At 40.2% G+C, this 21074-nt stretch overlaps 2 protein-coding genes across 7 annotated transcripts in view; one reads left to right on the plus strand and one right to left on the minus strand.

Moving 5' to 3' along the window:
* The first annotated feature begins 637 nt into the window (after positions 1-637).
* LOC134821910 (uncharacterized) lies at positions 638-13797 on the plus strand. 2 transcript variants are annotated; one of them, XM_063832738.1, is made up of 16 exons: positions 638-832; positions 940-1014; positions 1924-2018; positions 2125-2325; positions 2501-2563; positions 2693-2818; positions 2982-3086; positions 3352-3452; positions 3986-4152; positions 4974-5095; positions 6656-6736; positions 7662-7808; positions 8404-8684; positions 9471-9550; positions 12991-13082; positions 13297-13797. In XM_063832738.1, exons 1-14 carry the CDS (start codon positions 754-756, stop codon positions 9499-9501), a joined length of 1674 nt encoding a protein of 557 aa, XP_063688808.1. In that variant the 5' UTR covers positions 638-753; the 3' UTR covers positions 9502-9550; positions 12991-13082; positions 13297-13797. The 2 variants fall into 2 exon arrangements, with proteins under 2 accessions (XP_063688808.1, XP_063688809.1); XM_063832739.1 differs by lacking the exons at positions 9471-9550; positions 12991-13082; positions 13297-13797 and having other exon boundaries at positions 8404-8985.
* The window catches only part of LOC134821909 (rho guanine nucleotide exchange factor 12-like), a 40402-nt gene continuing 32984 nt past the window's right edge, over positions 13657-21074 (minus strand). For 4 of the 5 annotated variants that reach the window (XM_063832732.1, XM_063832735.1, XM_063832737.1 and 1 more), the window contains 6 exons: positions 20148-20262; positions 19552-19675; positions 19313-19437; positions 17100-17171; positions 15333-15415; positions 13714-15099 (listed from right to left, as the gene is read on the minus strand). In XM_063832732.1, coding sequence (XP_063688802.1) covers positions 14302-15099; positions 15333-15415; positions 17100-17171; positions 19313-19437; positions 19552-19675; positions 20148-20262 — 1317 coding nt within the window. In that variant the 3' untranslated portion in view covers positions 13714-14301. Of the gene's footprint in view, positions 15100-15332; positions 15416-17099; positions 17172-19312; positions 19438-19551; positions 19676-20147; positions 20263-21074 lie in introns of all 5 variants that reach the window. The other variant, XM_063832736.1, reaches the window with a different exon arrangement.

Consider the following 21074-nt stretch of genomic DNA (forward strand, 5'->3'; position numbering starts at 1 on the left):
TACCAGGTTACCAGGTTACCAGGTTACCAGGTTACCAGGTTACCAGGTTACCAGGTTACCAGGTTACCAGGTTACCAGGTTACCAGGTTACCAGGTTACCAGGTTACCAGGTTACCAGGTTACCAGGTTACCAGGTTACCAGGTTACCAGGTTACCAGGTTACCAGGTTACCAGGTTACCAGGTTACCAGGTTACCAGGTTACCAGGTTACCAGGTTACCAGGTTACCAGGTTACCAGGTTACCAGGTTAGGTACATAACCAACACTTGAAATTGCTAGCCTATCAGTTTATGATAAAATACGCTTACACTTACAGACTTACATTCTTTCTTCTGCCTTTCCAGAATCTTACGTCTGCATTTGTTTATAAAACTGAGATTTAATCATTGCAGATTCTCTGAGAATAGTCCTGAAAATATAAACATTGGAACTCATCTGAACTTACCAAAGACAAATTGTAGATTAGCATAAATTATTCAGTTGTTCAACTGACAGCTTGACTTTAGTCAACTAATTACCAATTAGCCTCTCAATTGTGTCTTGATGTTTATTATAATTAATTGAAACTCAATCTTCATGCCTTACGTTACGAAAATAATTTGCGAACACCCAATCATGATACACATGATGCACACTTTTCACAATCGTAAGTTGAGGTTGTTACACTGCAGCTCAACTGTTCCAAGCTACCAGCTCTCTAAGTCCAACATTCATTGTTATCATTTGTGTTTGCTTGATCTGCTTTCAGCTATTATGGCGGTTTTTCTTGATTTGAAGAATAAAATTTTCGGTGGAGATGATTCTGAGAAGAATTCGGAGAGCAGCAAGAGCGGTAATTTTATTTTTACAGTTGTTTGTGAATCTTGAAATTTCCTGCAGCTAAATTATTTAGAACTCTTTTTGCTTTTTAAGTGAACTTTAATTTTTGTGTCGGTCCAGAAAGTAGCGCATCCAGTGTTTCAACTCCGGAGCCTCCTGAAGAGTATGTATCCCCTCAGAAGTCTGTAAAAAAAGGTACATTCAATGTTACTCCTTTATAATGTTATTCATGAATTTTATTTTCACAACTAACATAAAGATTAACATATTTATAGAAATAAAATAGGTGCAAGCAATTCAATCTACCCATAAAGTAGTGTACAGAAAAATACATTTAATATTATTCGACAACTTTGAACTTTATATCATGATAAAAGGACCCCTGCACCGCCTAATAGGCCTTTTAAAACTATGCTGATAAATGTATTCTGTCTAAAATTATCTTTATCCCGGTTGTTGCGACAAGTGAAAATGCTCTTATTAGGGAAAGTAGTTTACTCGACGTTTCAATGTAACTACATCGTATTCATGATCTCAAATTATTTGTTATATAGTAGTGTTGAAAGTATTAAAAGTTTTAATACTTTCAACACTACTATATAACAAATAATTTGAGATCATGAATACGATGTAGTTACATTGAAACGTCGAGTAAACTCATTTCCCTAATAAGAGCATTTTCACTTGTCGCAACAACCGGGATAAAGATAATTTTACACAGAATACATTATAACAATGCGACTCATAAATAATACTCCAATCCGGATTTTACATGCTGATAAAGGGTCGAAAATATAAGTAATTGTGTAGATAAGTTCTTTCAAATTATAATCATCTAACTAGAAACCACATGACTCCAGCTCCAAAATAAATATAATCACAATTCGACCAAGAAATGCGGCCCTATTTCCCGAACCAAAATGATAATTCGCGACCTTTCATCATGTACAGTTATACTCCATTAATTATAACATGATACTTGATAGTGATTATTGCCTCATAATAAGAAATAATTGCGTTAATTGTCCAATTATCGCTTTTAAAACGATTATTGTTTCTCAAAATGATTATTGCGGGAAATTAAAAAGATCATCAATATTGTAGGCGCCATAGAAGATGTTTACCCGTGGATAAAGCTGTTACCCAATCCTGAGGATGCAGAAGGATTTGATGAAAATTATCATGACGGCCTCAATAAGGTACGGTCAATTATAGTAAAGATTTGTCTGTTTAGTCTGTTTGCAAGATTTTCCAAAAGCCCCCACGATGATTTGTTTCCCTTTTTCATCATTGCTAATCACATAGGACGACAACAGTCAGGACGAAGAAAACCTAATAGACACTCGCGGGATGGCTCCAAAGAACATAGACGACAGAGGAAGGATAAGAGGAAGTTGCACAGACTGTGACTGTGATGAGTTTGAGAGAGCTCCCAAGGGATCCCCTTGTCATTACTGCCTCTGTTCTCCCTCAACTCACGAGTTGCTGTGGCCACCTCCGCCTGAGGTAGGCACGATTGTTCTGCTGAGAGACATGCCATAGTTGATATTTAATAGTGAAATAACGTTATGTTTATTTTTAATAGTGTCCATTTGCTTCCATTTATAGTTTTGCATGCTTGAATCTAACTTTTCAATTATTTGGTAGTTATATAGTGAGATAATGTTTAACATACACTCAGGAAAATCAGCCAATATCTGAAACTGAAGTAGAAGGTGAAGATAAAGCTGTCGTAAAGGAGAAGGTTTGATGTAATAGATATAATTTACAGTTTATTTTAATTAAGGTGTCAGACACAACCTAAAAAGAAATTTGAACCTGGCATGCTAACAACTTAATATATAAACTTTAGAATTTATAAGATTTACAACAGGATCAGGACCTAAAAATTAAAGCAGAAGAAGACGAAGAAGAAGAAGCTAAACCTCCTTCGAAGATCGGCGGTTTTTTGGCTAACTTTAAGAAGAAAGTAAAACCTGCCACCTCTGAAGAAGAAATGGTTACCATGGATTTTGATAATTTACAGAGACTTTACATTTTTCTCAATTTTCACTATCTCAAATTCAAAAATGAATCCCCCGACGGTAGTCATAGGGAGTTTGGAGGAACTATTAAGACTATTAACAAACTCTTTGTTCTTACACGATACCAATTATACTAAGGAGGCAGCAAAACAGGAAGAGTTGAGAAAGATCAAAGAGGAGATGGAAGAAGAAATCCGGAAATTTGAAGAAAAGAAGAAGAAAGAGTTTGAAAAACTTAAAGAGGTATAAATCATATTTTCCTTACTTTACATTAGTTTGATAATCAGTATTTTCGTTATTAGATTTCAGACACAAGCTAGAGTTTTGTTCAAACTCATTTAATAAATTTGAGTTATCAGATAAATTTGTATGTGTAATATTTTCTGCCTAAAATCAACCACACCAATAAATCATTAAATGAATTAGTAATTTACTACTGATATTAATTAAATATTGACAACGAATAACGAATTAGCAATAAATTAATAATAAAGACCGCGCATTGAAGGTATGGTCGGAAATGTACTTCAAGAGTCTGCCAGTTGAGAGATGTTCGGAGGACAGGAGGGGTATCGTCAGGGGGCGCTGTAGGGACTGTGATTGTGAAGGGTTTGTAGAAATTAGATTTAGTTGTTTAAATGTTAATTGTTAATCAATATTTTGTTTTTATTATTCGATTATTTGTGGGATTGGTCGCGGCCAGAAAACTCTATTAATTTTAGCGTTTCATTTTGAATTAGATAGCGGTAGAGACGACGAAACGTGTTCGTATCGCTATCAAGAAGCCGATATTAGGCTATCGGGAGAAAACCATAGTATAACTATATAGCTGATTTTGGCTGGGTAGTGTTGGTTATGTGCCTAACCTGGTGAACACAGTGGATATCCTTGCTGTACGGCTAGTTAAACAAGGAATTAAAACTGTGGGGCTCCGTGCAAACCAACCTACCTGTGGCTAAAGCTCTAATTTACAAAAACAATACATTATTAACTATACCATATCGAGTTTGTAAGATTATGGAATCAAAACTTTTTATCATCGGAAAGTGATCATCATCACATCAGTAAAGCTGATGCCAAGTAATTTTTGTGTCTCTAACCAATAACAAATATCTCTCTAAAAAGTACCCCTTTCAATTCAGATTTGAGAGTGATCTGCCAGCCTCCTCCACCTGTGCCTACTGCGGATGTGCTCCCACCTATCACGTAGCTAAGATAGACTACTTCACTGAGGAACCTTTTGTAGTTCATAATAAGGAGTTTGTTAACCAAGTTGCTCTTAAGAACTGGAAAAGGAAAACATTTGCAGGTTGAGAAATGCTGATATGCTGATATGCTGATATGCTGATATGCTGATATGCTGATATGCTGATATGCTGATATGCTGATATGTTGATATGCTGATAATTGATATGCTGATATGCTGATATGCTGATATGCTGATATGCTGATATGCTGAAATGCTGATATGCTGATATGCTGATATGCTGATATGTTGATATGCTGATAATTGATATGCTGATATGCTGATATGCTGATATGCTGATATGCTGATATGCTGATATGCTGATATGCTGATATGCTGATATGTTGATATGCTGATATGCTGATATGCTGATATGCTGATATGCTGATATGCTGATATGCTGATCCTTCTTTCTCTAACAGTGTTCATTTGTTGAACAGCTGGAACGATGATATTAATGGATGCTGGGCGCTGGCTGACTATGATACGTATTTTCAATGATTAACATTCTACATATTGTTTATTAAGCATGTATAAAATTGGGAGGTGGCACAATCTTCCCATTGTCGCCCAAATTTGTATTCTGTAGCTGTTTCGTTGTGATATGTTGCTGTCTGATAAACCTTGCTGTCACAGCGAAGTTATAACGAATTTTATATCAAACTCCTGACAGACCATGATGTTGCAATCTTGAAAGAAACGCTTGATCGCCATAAACTATTTGGATCAAGCTGTCTTCTCCCTTAAAATTAACCTTGATATTATACACGGAACCCTGATAAAATTGTACTTTTTACCCGCCCAAAACCCCTCCGAAAACTGTTATATTTTGGCACCAGATCAGTTAAACTAGATATAACCAGATTTAGACATGTCTGTTGCAGCGAGTCTAACGAACCAGTCGGAGGCAGCTGAGTCAGAGAAAGGGAGTCACACTAACGAGGATATGACGGTGTATCAGAATCAGCGGGTTATTGATGCTGCTGATGAGGGTGTTACTTACAAGGTACGTGTGTGTATAATTGTGGTGAGAATGGTGATTTTGCTGGGGTCTTGTTTTATTTTCTCTAAGATGTTCATAATTTATGTTGTTGCCTCGCTGGTTTACTATCACCTATGAAACTGAAAATAGCATACAACTTTCAATGTCTGGAGAGTTATAGATTTCCGTATTCAGGACTCGAGCATTGCAAATAGGTCCAGGGCTGGCTCATTTTTGGGAAGTATCAAATCAGTAAGTTTGAGCCAACTAGCATCAAATTTTTTATGCCCTAAAATTGATTAAAAAAGCTTTAAAATTCCTGGCCCTTTGCCAAGAAAGCATCTATCCATTACTTTTTACTAGCCCTACATTGTAGAAACATACTGGTCTAGCACATTTAGATAGAGACTGTTACCGAGCCTGTCTGTCCAAACACTGTTGTCTCTTCCTTCCTAAGATTTGTTTAATGTTATGTACTATTGGATATGTTTTAACAGTGTTAAAACAATATCGGAGAGCGCTTGAAAATGTCGTTCCAAGAGCAAGCGTCGAACGAGGCTGATAATGGTGACCTCGTGTTTGAAAACTCTTCTGCTAGTGAGACAGACGAATTGGAACCTGAAGAAATTGAGGCTGTGCTGGAAAATGAGTGTATTGAATTGGTAGCTCAAATTCCGGAGATCGAGCAAGTAATTGAACTATCGAACTTAGACACGACAAAAGAAGATGAAGTTGTCCTGAAGTTCGAGGTAGTGTCATTGGACGGGTCTACAAGTGTTGAAGATGGTCCAGGTTACAAAAGCTTAATCCACCCCTCAGACGACACTCAAGATTCCGATGAAGAAAGCGCTTCTGATGGTGGAGAAACTAATCCAAGCTCCTCCTCTGATTCCAGCGATGATAGTTCCTCCTCCTCCAACTACACATCCGGGTCCTCAAAAAGAGAAGACTCAGATGACGATTCTCAAGATCTCCGATTGCGACCCAAGAAGATAACACTCTCTTACGACCTCCGGGAGACCAGTTCGGATGCATCAGAAGACTCCGATGTGGTGGGAATCCTCCGGAGGGACCGTACCAACCCAACATCCACAGATAACACCTTTAACAGTTGCAATGATGTCACTCAGATAAGCTCTGAGGAATCACTCAGTGTTCTTACTGATAGCTCTGCAAGTGAGTTCAAGGGCTCAGACAGAGAGGATGCCATGCCTTTATCCTCCGGCAGTACCTCAACTAAGAGCACAACGGACATTGAGTCAGGTGGTATCAAGGACACCAGGAAAAGGAACAAGGGAGGAATCGCAGCCGGGTTCGTGTCTCTGCTGGGTCTCGGAAGGTTTTGGTTAAGTCCTGCTAAAGCTAAATGTAGAGTACGTGACAATGTGGCGTCATATCATAAGTGTACACAGATCACACGTTATAAGTGATATACAATGATGCCTTATAACTTTATAATGAGATACGTTAAGCATTAAAATATTGTCATTTGATCCGCGACTTATCCCCTTTAGCAAGTTAGCATGGAGCATAAAGTAAGTTCAATAAAATTATTTTCGGCTCATCATATTAACCTTTTTTCAGTATGATACGTTGGCAGAAAAAAACAAAGCTGATAAAAACAAAGCAACAGTCGCCGAAATCTACCCTTGGATAAAAGAAGAGGTACGATATGAACTTTATACTGATTATTTGGTGATTCGGGAATATACAACATTAATTTCCATCGAAAATAAATGTTTGGCAATCGATTAAATTTGTGAAAATATGATACTTGAGAAGATGATAAAAACTCTTAAACATTAGGAAAATATAGCTATGAAGGAGTATAAGGAGCAAAAGCGACGATACAAACAAAAGATTAAACTTCTACCATCCCCCGACGACATTGACGTTATCAAACAATGCTGAACACACATTACACTGACTATTCGACTATTCGACTGTTTCTTTATACAAATGACTATTTTAACTGTGACTTTGTTGGCATGTTAAATCTATAAATTTAGCTGACAGCAGATTGAAAGTTAGAATTTGGTGAGCTTGATGACCATGTCTTTTAGTAACATTAGACTTAACTGATCGACATGGTGGACGACTGGAAAAACCGTTATTGTTTTGCTTGAACAAGATGGCATGACTGACTAGCAATGAACGCATATTAAACAAGTTTTGATCTTAACCGATGAATAATCACTGAATAGGCAATTTGCAGGTTATGAAATTATGATTATAAAGAAATTAACACTTGTCATTAAAAACTAAATTTTATTCTTTCCTCTTAGCTACACCCAATCTTTGATTTTTTTACTGAATGTATTGATAGCTGGAAAGTTTGTTGATTTATTTTAATATTACAATTAAATAAAAACTCTGTGCACATATGACTTACAAGGACAAAATGAAATCTGTATTGAAATATTTGAATTGTGCTAACTTCTATAAGTATAGCCTAACAGTTTAATAACTAAACAATAAACATTAGCCCTGTACAAATGGTGCTAGAACCCATAAAACTGAGGCGGCAAATCGAGGGACAGATGTTTCGACAGACTAATCAAATAAGAAGTTACTTATTACAATGTCGCAGGCTGAGCCGAAAAGGAAGATAACGAATCTAGCACAACTTGTAAAGGACAACAAAAGAAAGGGTTTGAGTAAGAGACACAATCTGGTCCTAGATCTGACAGAGGAAGTAAGAACCCTGAGGGCTGAGATCGAGGACGTTCTATTCTATGTAAGTTAACGCATTTAGACTGCCTTTCTGAACATATCTACTCGAAAATGCAATTCTTTAATATATTTATATGAATCTAACCAAAAGCATTTTCTATGATCACTAAATTAGCAGTCCTTTTCAGAGGAACATTTTTTATTTAACAGCAAAAGTTAAATTTGCCTTTTTTTTTCTTTTAGAAAGGAAGTGGGGAGTGCATACTAAGCATTATAGCCCAAATAAAAAGAGAGCAACAACAGTGTTTGGAGCGAATGGAAGAGTATGATTCGCGATTCGACCGCGAAGATACGCCGGAGTCATATTATCGGAAAACTGAGATGTAGAGACAAAGAATAGACCGATTAGAAACTGTGTAGAGAACGTGTCTGAGTGCAGAGGGTGGCCATCTTCGTTGTCCTAAACAAAAATTTTATGACGCCAATAAAAATCGCAGGATACTTTTCGATCTAGTTTGACAAGACGTCAAGACAATTATAGAAAATTGTCTTTGTCGATTCGAAAGTTTTGATCGTAAAATGAACAACGAAGATGGCAGAAATCCTTCGAAAAAATTCCCTAAAACATTCAAAATTTCTAAAATTCTCCTACATCTTAGGACAACGAAGACACGTTGCAAACAGTTCTACAAGAGCTGTGGCAGGAGCACCATAAGCTGGTCCAACAGTTCGAGGAGTTCATGAGCGACCTGACAGTAGACTCTCCTCCTCCTTCTCCTATGTTAGTAGAAGAGACTACACCCACTCCAGAGCATGTACGAGAAGATCGGGCTCAAAGGAGAGTGGAGTGGAAGTTCAAGAATATTCTCAGTTTTCCGGTTGACGATGATGAGGCTGATAAGGAGTTTGAGAAGGGTGCTAAACCTAATGAGTTTGGCATGTGAGTTTAAGGACTTTTCTGTTACTTTCCCAAAGTATGTAGATATTGATTATGTATTAATATCAAAGTATTAAGCTGGATTCTAAAATGAACATCATGATTCGAGCATAAACACTGATGTTCATTTACTATTTGCAGTTTTAGATCATTACCAATTTGAGTAAAAAACGTTTTCAAGTTTGTATTTATGATTGATTAATTTTTGAAGATGCTATTTTAGCTTCATTTAGCTTAATGAGAAGGAACTGAAATTAAATTTAGTTGTAAAATTTTTCGTTTCATAACGAAGCTTTAATTTTACTAAAAAATAGTTTTTGAGTGCATATTTCCTATTGTTGCCAAAGCACAGAAAGCTAATCATTGAATGATTATGAAGCACTGATCATGAAACTGTTACCGACTTAATTAAATCTCTAAATTGATAACTAATGATACAAAGTAAAATAAGGCAGAGAGGTCTGATATATGATAGAATTGACTAGCGTGATTTAATGGAAAATGAAAACGTAACATACTGATTTAAAGAAGCCTCTCAAATAAGTGGTATAGCATATAGTCTCTTTTACTAAAATTGTCCTCTTCGCACGATCAACTAATTCAAAATAACCAAAATGCACCGATCTTATAGTAACATAGTTTCACTAATCCAAGAAAGAATTAAAAGCAGCCAAAATGCATTCAAAAATAGTTTAGTTCCACTAGTGGCAAATGATCTCTCCGATAATTAGAAATCTGATCTCTCCGATAATTAGAAATAACTTAGTGCTGCTTACTAAAAGTGTTCAGAACAGCGAGAACAGCAGCACCGCTAACCTGAGGAAGGCGATATATGAGCTGTACCTTCAACATTACGAGCTTAAGGAAAAGTGAGTATAAGAGCATCTAGCCCTCATTCCGTTGGTATATTATTCAATATTCATCTAGAACAATATGGTACTACCATAATATAGTTATACTATACAACAAAACCACGATTTGTCGCGGATTATTTGGGATAATAGAGGAGCACATACCTCGAAAAACAAGCCGGGTTTATGAAGACCTGCACCCGTGATTGTACCTACTGATGAGGGTATTGGATTATAGTGTCACATCCAGGTTGCAGTGGCGCCGTGCCTGGAACAATGTCTAGCCATTAGACAAAATCCCCCCTCACTTTTATGATGACACACGATAACAGCACTAGGGTTCAAGCCCCTAACTACTCAGTGGCAGCTAGCTCCCTGTATGACGGGCCCTCCCTAAAACCCCCGGGAGGGGTGGGTCCTGATAGTTGCAGCAACCCTGTTACTACCCTTTTAGTTCGTAGGAAAACCCCTTTTCAGGTTAGCACCTTCAACTGTAGGACTCTCAACCCTGTATCACGTAAACAGGAGTTAGCTCACTCAGCCTTCATGCATCATAATGATGTTATCTCCTTGCAAGAGCATCGCCAACACCACAAAGAATCCCTAAGAATTGAAAACATCTTATCATATCAGCTCATCACTGCTTCTGCTACGAAGAATTCAGTTAATGCGTCAGTTGGTGGTGTTGGGTTTCTTTTATCTCCTAGAATTCAGAAATCTCTCCTATCTGTAGAGAAAGTTAATAGCAGAATCATCTTGCTCCATGTAAACGGGAATCCTCGCCTCACAGTCCTCTCCTGTTATGCTCCTACTAACTGCAGTGATATTGAAGATAAAACTGCATTCTACAACGCTCTAAACAGGATCATCTCTAAGGTGCCTCCTCACAACATGCTAGCAGTGTGCGGTGATTTCAACGCGAAGCTCAGTAATAGCTACGGTTTCACATACCATCAGTCAACCAACGACAACGGCGAACGACTACTGGATCTGGTAGACCAACACCAGCTGATAGTTGCTAACCGCTGTTTCCAGAAACCGGCTAATAAAATTTGGACCTATGAAGACCCCAAAAGAGCAAAGCATCAAATTGACTTTGTACTCTGGCGTAAGAAGTGGGCAAACAGTGTGAAGAACTGTCAAGCGTACAACATCATGCAAACTGTCGGTTCAGATCACCGGATTGTAACATGTTTTGTTCAAGCCAGCTACAGAGTCAACAAAACTCCAGCACGGGACCCTCTTAGGAGCATTGACTGGACTCCACTGATCCACGATGCCATCATGAAACACCAGTATGCAGTGGAAGTGAAAAACAGGTACAGTGTACTCCTAGAGGAAGCAGAGCTCGAGTCCGACTACGACCTGCTCGTTAAAAGCGTTACAAGCACAGCACTTAAGGTGTTGCCAAAAAAGAGGAAGAGGAAACGGGAAAATCCTTACAACGATCCTAATATTGCACACCATCGCAATATCCTAAAGGATGCGTCCCTGAGTCACAGGATTTCCCCCTCTTTTTCGTCCAAGGAAAAGCTTGAAGACGCAAAGAAGCAACTGGACGGAGCCTATAATGCTGCTACTTCACAGCACATTCGACAAAAGACTGACCTGCTGGAGAAAACTAACCCTGAGCACAGGCATCGCAGTTCCTGGCACATCATCAGGCAACTAACATCTTCCGACACTGTGCCATACTGCAAAGTGCCAGGAGGCACTACCGAAGAACGGCTCAACATCTGGTTCGAGCACTTCAAGTCCCTTCTAGGCACAGAACAGCCTCCGCCGGACCTCACCCTCCCCTTCTTCAACCAGCGAGTCTCTGACACCCTGCCCATCAGCTGCTCATCCTTCAGCATGTCAGAACTCGACACGGTTCTGAAGTCCGCCAAATCCTCCAAGTCACCCGGTCTGGATAGCATCCCTCCCTCAGTCTGGAAGCTTCCCCAGCTACGTGAAAACCTCCTCGGATTCTGTAACAAAGCACTCATGGATGGTGTGATCCCTCAAGCCTGGAAAACGGCCTCAATCATTCCTATCCCCAAAAAGGGTGATCTTACTAATCCAGGAAACTACCGTGGCATTTCACTGGCACCGGTTGCAGCGAAAGTTTTTAACAAGCTCATCCTCAACCGGATCTACCCATTCATTGATCCCCTCTTGCGGCCAAACCAAAATGGTTTCCGTAGAGGAAGATCCACACTCCCACAGGTCCTTGCCCTACGTCGTATACTCGAGGAATGCAAGATCGGAAATCGCTCAGCCGCAATTGTGTTTGTCGATTTTTCGAAAGCGTTCGACAGCATTAACCGGGATGCCCTTTTCCACATCCTCTCCCTCTACGGTATCCCTGCTCCACTTGTAGATGCTATCAGGCTTCTTTATGACTCATCGTTCTCTCGTGTCCAGACCATCGACGGCCTTACTGACTTTTTTAGGACACTTATTGGAGTTCTCCAAGGGGACACTCTAGCACCCTTTCTCTTCATCATCGTCCTTGACTATGTCCTCAGAAGCTGCATGGGTGAAGAATTCGGTCTTACCATCGTGCCTAGGAAAAGTCGAAGAGTGCCTGCGGTCAAAATCACAGACCTTGACTTTGCTGATGATTTGGCCTTAATGTCAGACACCATAGAGCAAGTCCAACTTCTGCTGACAGACCTTGAAAATGCAGCCGCACAAGTTGGTCTTGCTATGAATGCTTCTAAGACCGAGTTCATGACCTTCAACATCCCTGACACTGTCGACTTACATTCCATCTCAGGCCGCCAGATTAAACAGGTTGATGACTTTAAATACCTCGGCTCTTTCATTGCGGACAGTAGAAAGGATTTCAACACAAGGAAAGGAATGGCCTGGTCAGCCTGTATTAAACTGCAAAAAGTCTGGTCCTCTGGCATTTCCGAACAACTGAAAGTCAAGTTCTTTAGAGCCTGTGTCGAACCAGTATTGCTCTATGGATCAGAGACATGGACCATAAACAAGCAGCTTGAGAAGCGCCTCAACGGATGCTACACCCGTCTTTTAATGAAGGCCAAGAACATCTCGTGGAAGAAACATCCAACCCTCAAGCAGATCTATGGCAACCTTCCATCTATTGCCTCAGTGGTTGCGTCGAGGCGTTCCAGATTTGCTGGGCATTGTATGAGAGCTTCTGACCAAGTTATCTCCACTATCCTCCCCTGGCGACTTGCCCAATCCGGCCGTGGAAGGAGACCACTCACCTTCCTGGACGTAGTAGCCCGTGACACTGGGCTCCAGTTAGACGACCTTCGAACTGTTATGTGCGATCGAGACGTGTGGAGGCAGACAGTGAATGGGATTTCGATTGAGGATCGCCCAAAGTAAAAGTAAGTATTTGGGATAATAAACAGCCGCGTTAAATCTGGGTCCGCATTATTATATTATTTATGGGTACTTTAACAAATGTTATCTGATCACTTACAATTCCAAAATTGCAGGTTTGGGAAGTTTGTTGACCAGATTGACATAGATTCAGCTATATCATCAGAAGGGTTTGAGTATAATCCACCAACTCCCGACCAAGTGAAAGGTGAGAGAACTTAATTAAATTTCCAGGACTTTATTTGCAGGTTAAATTTATCTTCAGGATATAGGAATAAACAAAAGTTTTGATTGTGTACGATATGGACGTATTTTAAATTCTGTAGCATCGACAATAGTCAATTTAAAAAGGTTCGAAGAAGTTTTTATTTATATATTTATACTTAGTGCCTGGTGCTTGTTTAACCTCAGCAACTTTGCAGCACATGCTCGACTTCGGAGGATTGAGTTCATCATCAAACGGTTCTTCGTACGACCAAATAACATCGACTAATACAACGATATAAAGCACATACAGCGGACAGCCATGCTAAAAGGTCTAACCTTGCCGATACATTATTATAAATAACTTGATATTATGTTACTGTTAGTAGGGATGAATGTTATATATTGATAGTTTATGGCGCTAGAATTTAGGGTTAGAACAGAAATGTTCTAAATGTATACAGTTGTATAATTTGTAATGAGATTAAGCGGTAAGGCAATGGATGGGATGTATACTCAAAATTAAAACTTAGCTTTTAGAATTTGGTAATAACTTGGAGCACATTTAGATCGTACTTGAATCATATACTTTATAAAAATTTGTGTAAAATTTATGTACATGAATAACAAGTTTTGTATTCGAAAATTTTTGAATTATATAGACGTTGTACAAAACTACTAAATACATCTTCTATTTACAAAACGATCATCTCCCGATCAATGTCAGTCTTATTTAGCCAACCAGTTGAATGAAATTAAACTAGTCAATTAATTAATTAATTAACGATCAATTAATCAATTGATTAACGAAAATTCTCAAGTCAACTAAGTCAACTCCTTTTACCAAACAATTAATTTCTCGTTTCTGGTAAAATCTCTGGATAAAATTTGATCATTGATATTGAGCAACATTTTAAGGCCACCTCCTCTTACTCCATGGATACGCTTTGGTTGCTTTCATTCAGTTGAAGCGATAATGCATACTCGAAACTGTTGTTCATCTTAACTGATAATATCCTCACAACAAATAAACAGAAGCCCGGTATTATACTCTTGTAGCAAACTCTTGTACAATGTAGCCAAAACGCTTCAGTTGTTGCGTACTTGTATCCACGTCGGATAATATTTCCTTGTGTTTGGAGAAACACTACTTCCGAATTCAACAATCTCCGCGATGAAATGATAAAAATAAATTACATCAATCCTTGAAACATAAAACCAGCTCAGCCCGTATCCACTGCGGCGGTGCTGATCATTTTATTAGTCGTATGCTGGAGGACCGGCCCGGTTATCACCGGTCTCTCCGCTTCGGAGGCCACCATGGTCGATCTCCGGAACAGTTCCTGGAAGGTACTCGTCCTGTTTGGGTGCCGAGCGGAGGCTTTGGACAGGGACCTAGTCCCCGAGGTGACATGAGGTGCAGACCGCAGCTTGAGGGGAGGGATGTCTGTGTGGCGGTGTTTCACAGTTGCAGTGCCGTCCACCTGACAGTCTAGTTCAGAGTCGGTGGAGTAGTGGGAGCAGGAGCTGAGCCTGTTACAGGACACCTTGTTCAGGGACTCAGTTGAGGATTTGGGGGACAGTTTCAGGGGCGAGTTCGTGTTGGCACGTGATCTGTTGTTGTGTTTCTTACTACTCCGTTTCGTAACCAGTTCTGTCCCCGGGGGCGGATCCTCTTTGGATTTCCAGGGTAATATCCGCTCAAAGAAGCTTCCTCTCCTCATCCTGACCTCATCCTGCTGCATGACAGTACTCCTCACTACAACCTCGCTATCCCCACCACCACTTCCCACCAACACGCTCTGACTGATAAACTCAACATTGGAAACAAGCGACTGAAACGAGCTTCTGATTTTAGTGAGTTTGGTGTTTTTATCCTCGCCCTCGTAGCTGTCCAGTAGTTCCAGGGCCACCTCGTGGAGGGTGTTGGCGTCTGATGTTAGTTGGTTGAGGGATTGTGGCACGCCTCGTGCTCCTGCTGGTAACTTTCTAGACCCGTAATACTCCTGCATCACCCCTAGCTGAGGGAGTAACGGGAGGGTAAGATTTACTTTTAGAATTGAAGAAGTTCAGTTAATAATAGCATTAAATCAGGCTATTTAGGTGTGTTTATACACGAATATCTCCACGAGTAAAACACTCAATATTAACGCATTGTAATGGTAAAGTTTAATATATCTTACATGCCAAATGCCAATACTACTGCACTCACGCTGTATTAAACCGTAACACTAAAATCTACTTTAAAACCTACTTTGTAAGTTAGAAGCGTGAAAATCTGCGCGTCAGTTTTGTCGAGACGCTGTTGGAACGTCGGAGCCGTACTTTCGTTGCTTTCTGTGGGAAATTTACTGTGGTTACGGTTACTAGGGTAGTTACTGTGGTTACAGTTACTTGTGTAGTTACTGTGGTTGCCATTACTAGGGTATTTACTGTGGTTGCGGTTACTATGGAATTTACTGTAGTTACGATTACTTGGGTAGTTACTGTGGTTACGGTTACTTGGGGATTTTCTGTGGTTACTGGAGTTACTAGGGTATTTACTATGGTTACTGAGTGTTGCTATAGTTACTTGGGTACAATATGAACACTAAATTGTCTCAGTTTTGTCTGCTTATAATTTGTCTAACAGTTAAAGATCTTCTTTGTTAACCCATCTATATAACCTGTCAAAAATTACATATCCTGTCAAAAGTCACTAGTTTACCCCCTACTCACACACTGCCACTACATTTAAACAGAAAGCAGGACCTCTATTAGTCACGTGACAGATAAAGTCTGATCTCCCGAGTCACGTGATAATAGGACACAGAGCCAAGTTGTCTGCGGAGAGGAGATCTAGTACAAGCTCCAGTGCCTGACTAGAAGAGTTAAACACCATGTTATATAGTCTCCAGACACCAGACACACAGGGATTAGGGCTAACAAAGGATCAGCGTGACAACCCACGTGATCAGCATGACAACCCACGTGATCAGCATGACAACCCACGTGATCAGCATGACAACCCACGTGATCAGCATGACAACCCACGTGATCAGCATGACAACCCACGTGATCAGCATGACAACCCACGTGATCAGCATGACAACCCACGTGATCAGCATGACAACCCACGTGATCAGCATGACAACCCACGTGATCAGCATGACAACCCACGTGATCAGCATGACAACCCACGTGATCAGCATGACAACCCACGTGATCAGCATGACAACCCACGTGATCAGCGTGACAACCCACGTGACAAAGGGCCCTGTGCTAGACATTCTGTTGCTTCTTTATTTGGTCACACATATTCATGTTTAACAAAGCTGTTCAAAGAACCCTGCGTTTTAACATGAGCTAGACATAGTGTCTGTGGAGAGTAAAGTCAGAGTATGAGGGTTACAAGATCCAGGGTTCTAGACACGACAATCGTACACTTGGTGGTCATCACTGGCTGTCAGGTACATGGTAGTCCAGGGTACAACCCAAATATCGGCTTCCTTTTTGTCTGTATAACATGTTGTATGTTTCCGTGTTCAATAGAAACTATGATTATTATATACGCGCACGTACGAACAGATACCTCAAGAAGTGCATGCGATATAACTGGTACATAGTTTTCTCTCAATGATAAATAGATAAATAGAAAGTTTTCTCGCGGTGATAAATACATAAAAGACAAATTATACCTTGACTCTTGTCTCATATGTATGATATGACTAAGTCGGAATCGTCCTGCATGGATATGATTCCAGTACTATTTGATAACAATAATAACCAGTAGAAGTCATACTTAAGATAAGACTACCCTTACTAACTGAGTAACTCATTTCAGATGTAGCTTTCTTAAGTTTGTAACCATTTAAACTGCTACTTCAGATTTAATGTCTATGTGTTTAATGATGATATTAATCAATAGAATTAAGAGTACTACTTTAGAAAAAACCTCCTTGTGTTTGAAAGCAATGCTAACCGGTGCAATAACTAGTAATATTTCAAATAAAACTTCTTAGTGTTTGAAAGTAATACTAACCGGTGGAATTGCTACTTTGGAGCTCGAAGTCCCCTCCTCGCTGGTCGATCGAGACACTGGATCTTTCGTCATCTGAAAGGAAATATCTGTCGCTAGTTTTAGACGGTCCGGTATCACTTATATAAGGGTTTGAAAAAGAGTGGGATGTGTAGCTGATACATAAGATAAACCTAAAGAAATACTGAGAGAGCAGGATAGAATAAGGAGTCGGAATATTAACAGATATAATGTAGGATATGGTAGGTTCATGCACAGTGCATATTCAAGCCTTTTAATTTTTTATCAAATATGTGTGCATATTGAGATCAGGTTATTTGTGCACAATGCACATTGAGATCAGGTTATTAGTGCACATTGAGATCAGGTTATTAGTGCACATAGCGTATCAGGTAGGTCTGTACTAGGAGCAGCTGAGACTGCCCCTAGTCAGACTGACTTCAAATTCAGAGGTTATGGGATATTAAAACGTGCGAGGAGTATATAGCTAATAGCTATATATATACATATCACCGGAGACTCGCGGGCGGAACAAAATATTGCACGCGCACGCGCGTGCAATATTTCATATGTCCCCGAGGGCGCTAGCCCGAGGAGGACATATTTTCGTATAGCACGGAGGGCCCATCGGGCCCGAGTGCTATACGATTTTTCCGCCCGCGGGTCGAGGTGATGTGGATTATATCCACCAGCGGGCGTATTACAGTTAATATATAATTTTATAAATAAACAATGGAGCTTGTATAAAAGTCAACTATAGAAAAAGGTCGCCACTAATTGTAGTAACCATGGTAACACGTCACGTGTTCAATGTAAGCCAATCATAAAGGGCTGTGTCGTATATAGGGGCTGGAGATGCACTGCATTCCTGGGCCGTGGGAATAATGAATGTATTATGTCAGTGACGATGAATATCAATAATATAGGGGGATTATAGTGCTGATGTGTATTATCATGTAGTGTGTTATAATAACTTTGATATATATCAAAGTATCATGTCATCTGCTCACGAGCTGCATGAGCAGCCCTACCGGACACAAAAATAAAATGTATATAATATAGTCAGTGTAATAAGGAATTTCACATGGAGACGATACAGAAACTGAAAATATTTTAGAGAACTCCGGGCTATATTGCTACTGGTCAAATTAAATGTCACTTGTTAGCGGGCTATATCATGAGCGGGCTGTAGAGATATCGGGCCCTTTGACAGCGGGCTGGTGAGAGCCCGCTATGCGAAAAAGCGCACGCTGGTGGATATATAGCTATATAGGTTTTCCTATTGTTCAGGTAGCCTGGACTTGTGCGGCCGTGATGCACAAATGTGGCGAGGATGCAACGTAGGATCAGACCGGAATCCGGACAAAAGTTTTGAATTCCAATGGTTGGTACGTATTCATAAAGTTCGGGAGAAAGAGAGGGAGAGAGAGAGGAAGGAATTTTAAAGACTAATATTGTAAACATATGTTGATGTTGATATAAGTATTGCTGAATCTGCGGAAAGAAACCGGGCGTATATTTAATAGTTTAATACACATTTGTTGTGCTGGGTAATTTTTTTCGGAAGCTAAAATCTGAAAAAAAAGTGATGGGAAAATTGTGCTGTTAATAATAGCTATCTCGCCGAAGAGTAAGGGGCTATGTTTGAAGCCGGAATTAACAGCTTTTTATAACGCTTTATATATCAGTCACTTACATACATACAATCAAATTGATCCTCTGAAAAAAGTTCCTTCAAACTGATGAACTCGAAGAAGGAGTGCATGAATAGATGCATGACATGTGTAGTTTTTTAGTGGTGGGTACAAATAACAGATCCGCCTTGAAGTTGTTGTGAAATTCATTTAAGAAAGTCTATATTTGCATATCATTTATATGCCCGAATTTCCCAAGCTCGACATTAATTCATCCTACGTAGTTTGACCCCTTGATGTTTGACCCAAACCTAACTGTTATCAAACGTTACCTTGCACCTAGACCTCACCCAGATCATAACAAAATAACAAATTGTTGCTGCCCCCTCCCTCACTGGCCCCCAGTGCTGCTGGGACAGATCTGTTATTTGTACACCAAACTGCCCCTCTAAAACCGGTGAAGAGAATTCAAACGTGAGACGCATCAGTTATAGTGAGTATATGCGCAAGAAGATTCAAACTTAAGTAAATCGTCACTCTAAGAAAGTCACCTAAAGTCAATATTTCCCCAGTAAAGCTTACCTTCGTTGGGTATTGACGGGGGTCGGTTTCGTTCGTGGACTTGTGCCACTTCCAGGTCTAGGAATTCGACGACAGGCTTCACTTTTACCTCCTTGTTTTTAGCTCTTTCCAAAGTTTGAGACAGACTGCGGCAGATAAAGATTTCAGAATTCGTATAACATGACTTTTGATTTAGTAACTGCACTCATGAGTTGCTGAACAGTAGGGATTTGTAAACAAAGTCTAGCTACCATACTCACATTTTACATTCTTCTTCAGTCTTGCAGATTATAGGACATATCAACGGCATAGCTTTTGATATCAGGTAAAATGACTTGGATTCCTGTTTGTCAGCGGATATCAAAACATCTTCCTGGTCCACCGCTGCAAATAGCACAATTTACATCAGAAGCTGTCTCTCACGGTGTTACATTACCTTATATGGCGTGGAGACCTGTGAAAAACCTGACAAAGTAGCCCAAATTCGGAGCTAAATTATCCTGTTACGTATAATTGACGTGCAATGTCGCTAGTGCCCATGGAATTCCTCGAGCTACCAAATATAGGAGTACATTGTGCCGACTAGTCGTCATGTCCTCTCGGACGTGTGCCCACGGAAAATATCTGCCACATCGACACGCGTAACAGTTTGCCGGGTCACAGATTTGACGTCAAATCTCCATCAGTGTTGAAAGTTATGGTAAAAAATCTCCCGATCGATATATAATATATGTTTTTTTCGGGTATGAAATCGTGGGAGAAGGTCTTCAGATTTGTACTGTGAAGGATATTCCTAGGTTGACATTAAGAGTGAAATATATTTAACATTAACATAATTCACACGACCATTACATACCTATGACTCTTGTGAATTTCTCTATGTGAGTATCGGCGGGAGGGGCTGATGAGTAGAGGAATGCTCGGTCGTTCGGGAACAGTACGATGAACTTCTCAAATAGAACCAGATTAACCTGATAATTATACATACGTTATAATTATGATAATCATAATCATAATAATCATAATTATACTTCTTAGACAATATACATGGGATAATCTCTAGAAAAGAATGACAACACTTTCTTCTCTCACACTTTGTGGGTATAAATGATGACTTGAAAATACACAGTACAATCACAGCTCCACCAATCAGCCCATCCTCACTTTCATTAAGTTTACTTGGTTACGTCAGTCTCGACAAAGTTTGCAAATACTTCTCGCTAATGACATAGGTATGATAAACTGGATATCATTTAGTCCAGGTTATCGCTAAATGCGATGGGCGTTCGCACAAGGAAACAGACAATTTGTTAGGGACTAGGGGAGGGAATGGGGGCGGGGATGCTCGAGGAGAGGGGCGGGGATGCTCGAGGAGAGGGGCGATGTTATCAGGATTACTTATTGTTAGGGACTAGGGAAGGAATGGGGGCGGGGATGCTCGAGGAGAGGGGCGATGTTATCAGGGGAGGGAATGGGGGCGGGGATGCTCGAGGAGAGGGGCGATGTTATTAGGGGAGGGAATGGGGGCGGGGATGCTCGAGGAGAGGGGCGATGTTATCAGGGGAGGGAATGGGGGCGGGGATGCTCGAGGAGAGGGGAGATGTTATCAGGGGAGGGAATGGTGGCGGGGATGCTCGAGGAGAGGGGCGATGTTATCAGGGGAGGGAATGGGGGCGGTGGATGCTCGAGGAGAGGGGCGATTTTATCAGGGGAGGGAATGGGGGCGGGGATGCTCGAGGAGAGGGGCGATGTTATCAGGGGAGGGAATGGGGGCGGGGATGCT

The sequence above is a fragment of the Bolinopsis microptera genome, chromosome 10 (assembly GCF_026151205.1).
Source record: "Bolinopsis microptera isolate Bmic1 chromosome 10, MBARI_Bmic_1.0, whole genome shotgun sequence".
Classification (NCBI taxonomy): domain Eukaryota; kingdom Metazoa; phylum Ctenophora; class Tentaculata; order Lobata; family Bolinopsidae; genus Bolinopsis; species Bolinopsis microptera.

What these genes read in the sequence shown, in the direction of transcription:
- LOC134821910 (XM_063832738.1), top strand. Translation starts at nt 754, where the DNA reads ATGGCGGTTTTTCTTGATTTGAAGAATAAAATTTTCGGTGGAGATGAT. An exon ending in GAAAAGGAAAACATTTGCAG is followed by an intron (nt 4,153 to 4,973) that starts GTTGAGAAATGC and finishes TGTCTGTTGCAG; the next exon opens with CGAGTCTAACGAACCAGTCG. An exon ending in TCGAGGACGTTCTATTCTAT is followed by an intron (nt 7,809 to 8,403) that starts GTAAGTTAACGC and finishes CCTACATCTTAG; the next exon opens with GACAACGAAGACACGTTGCA.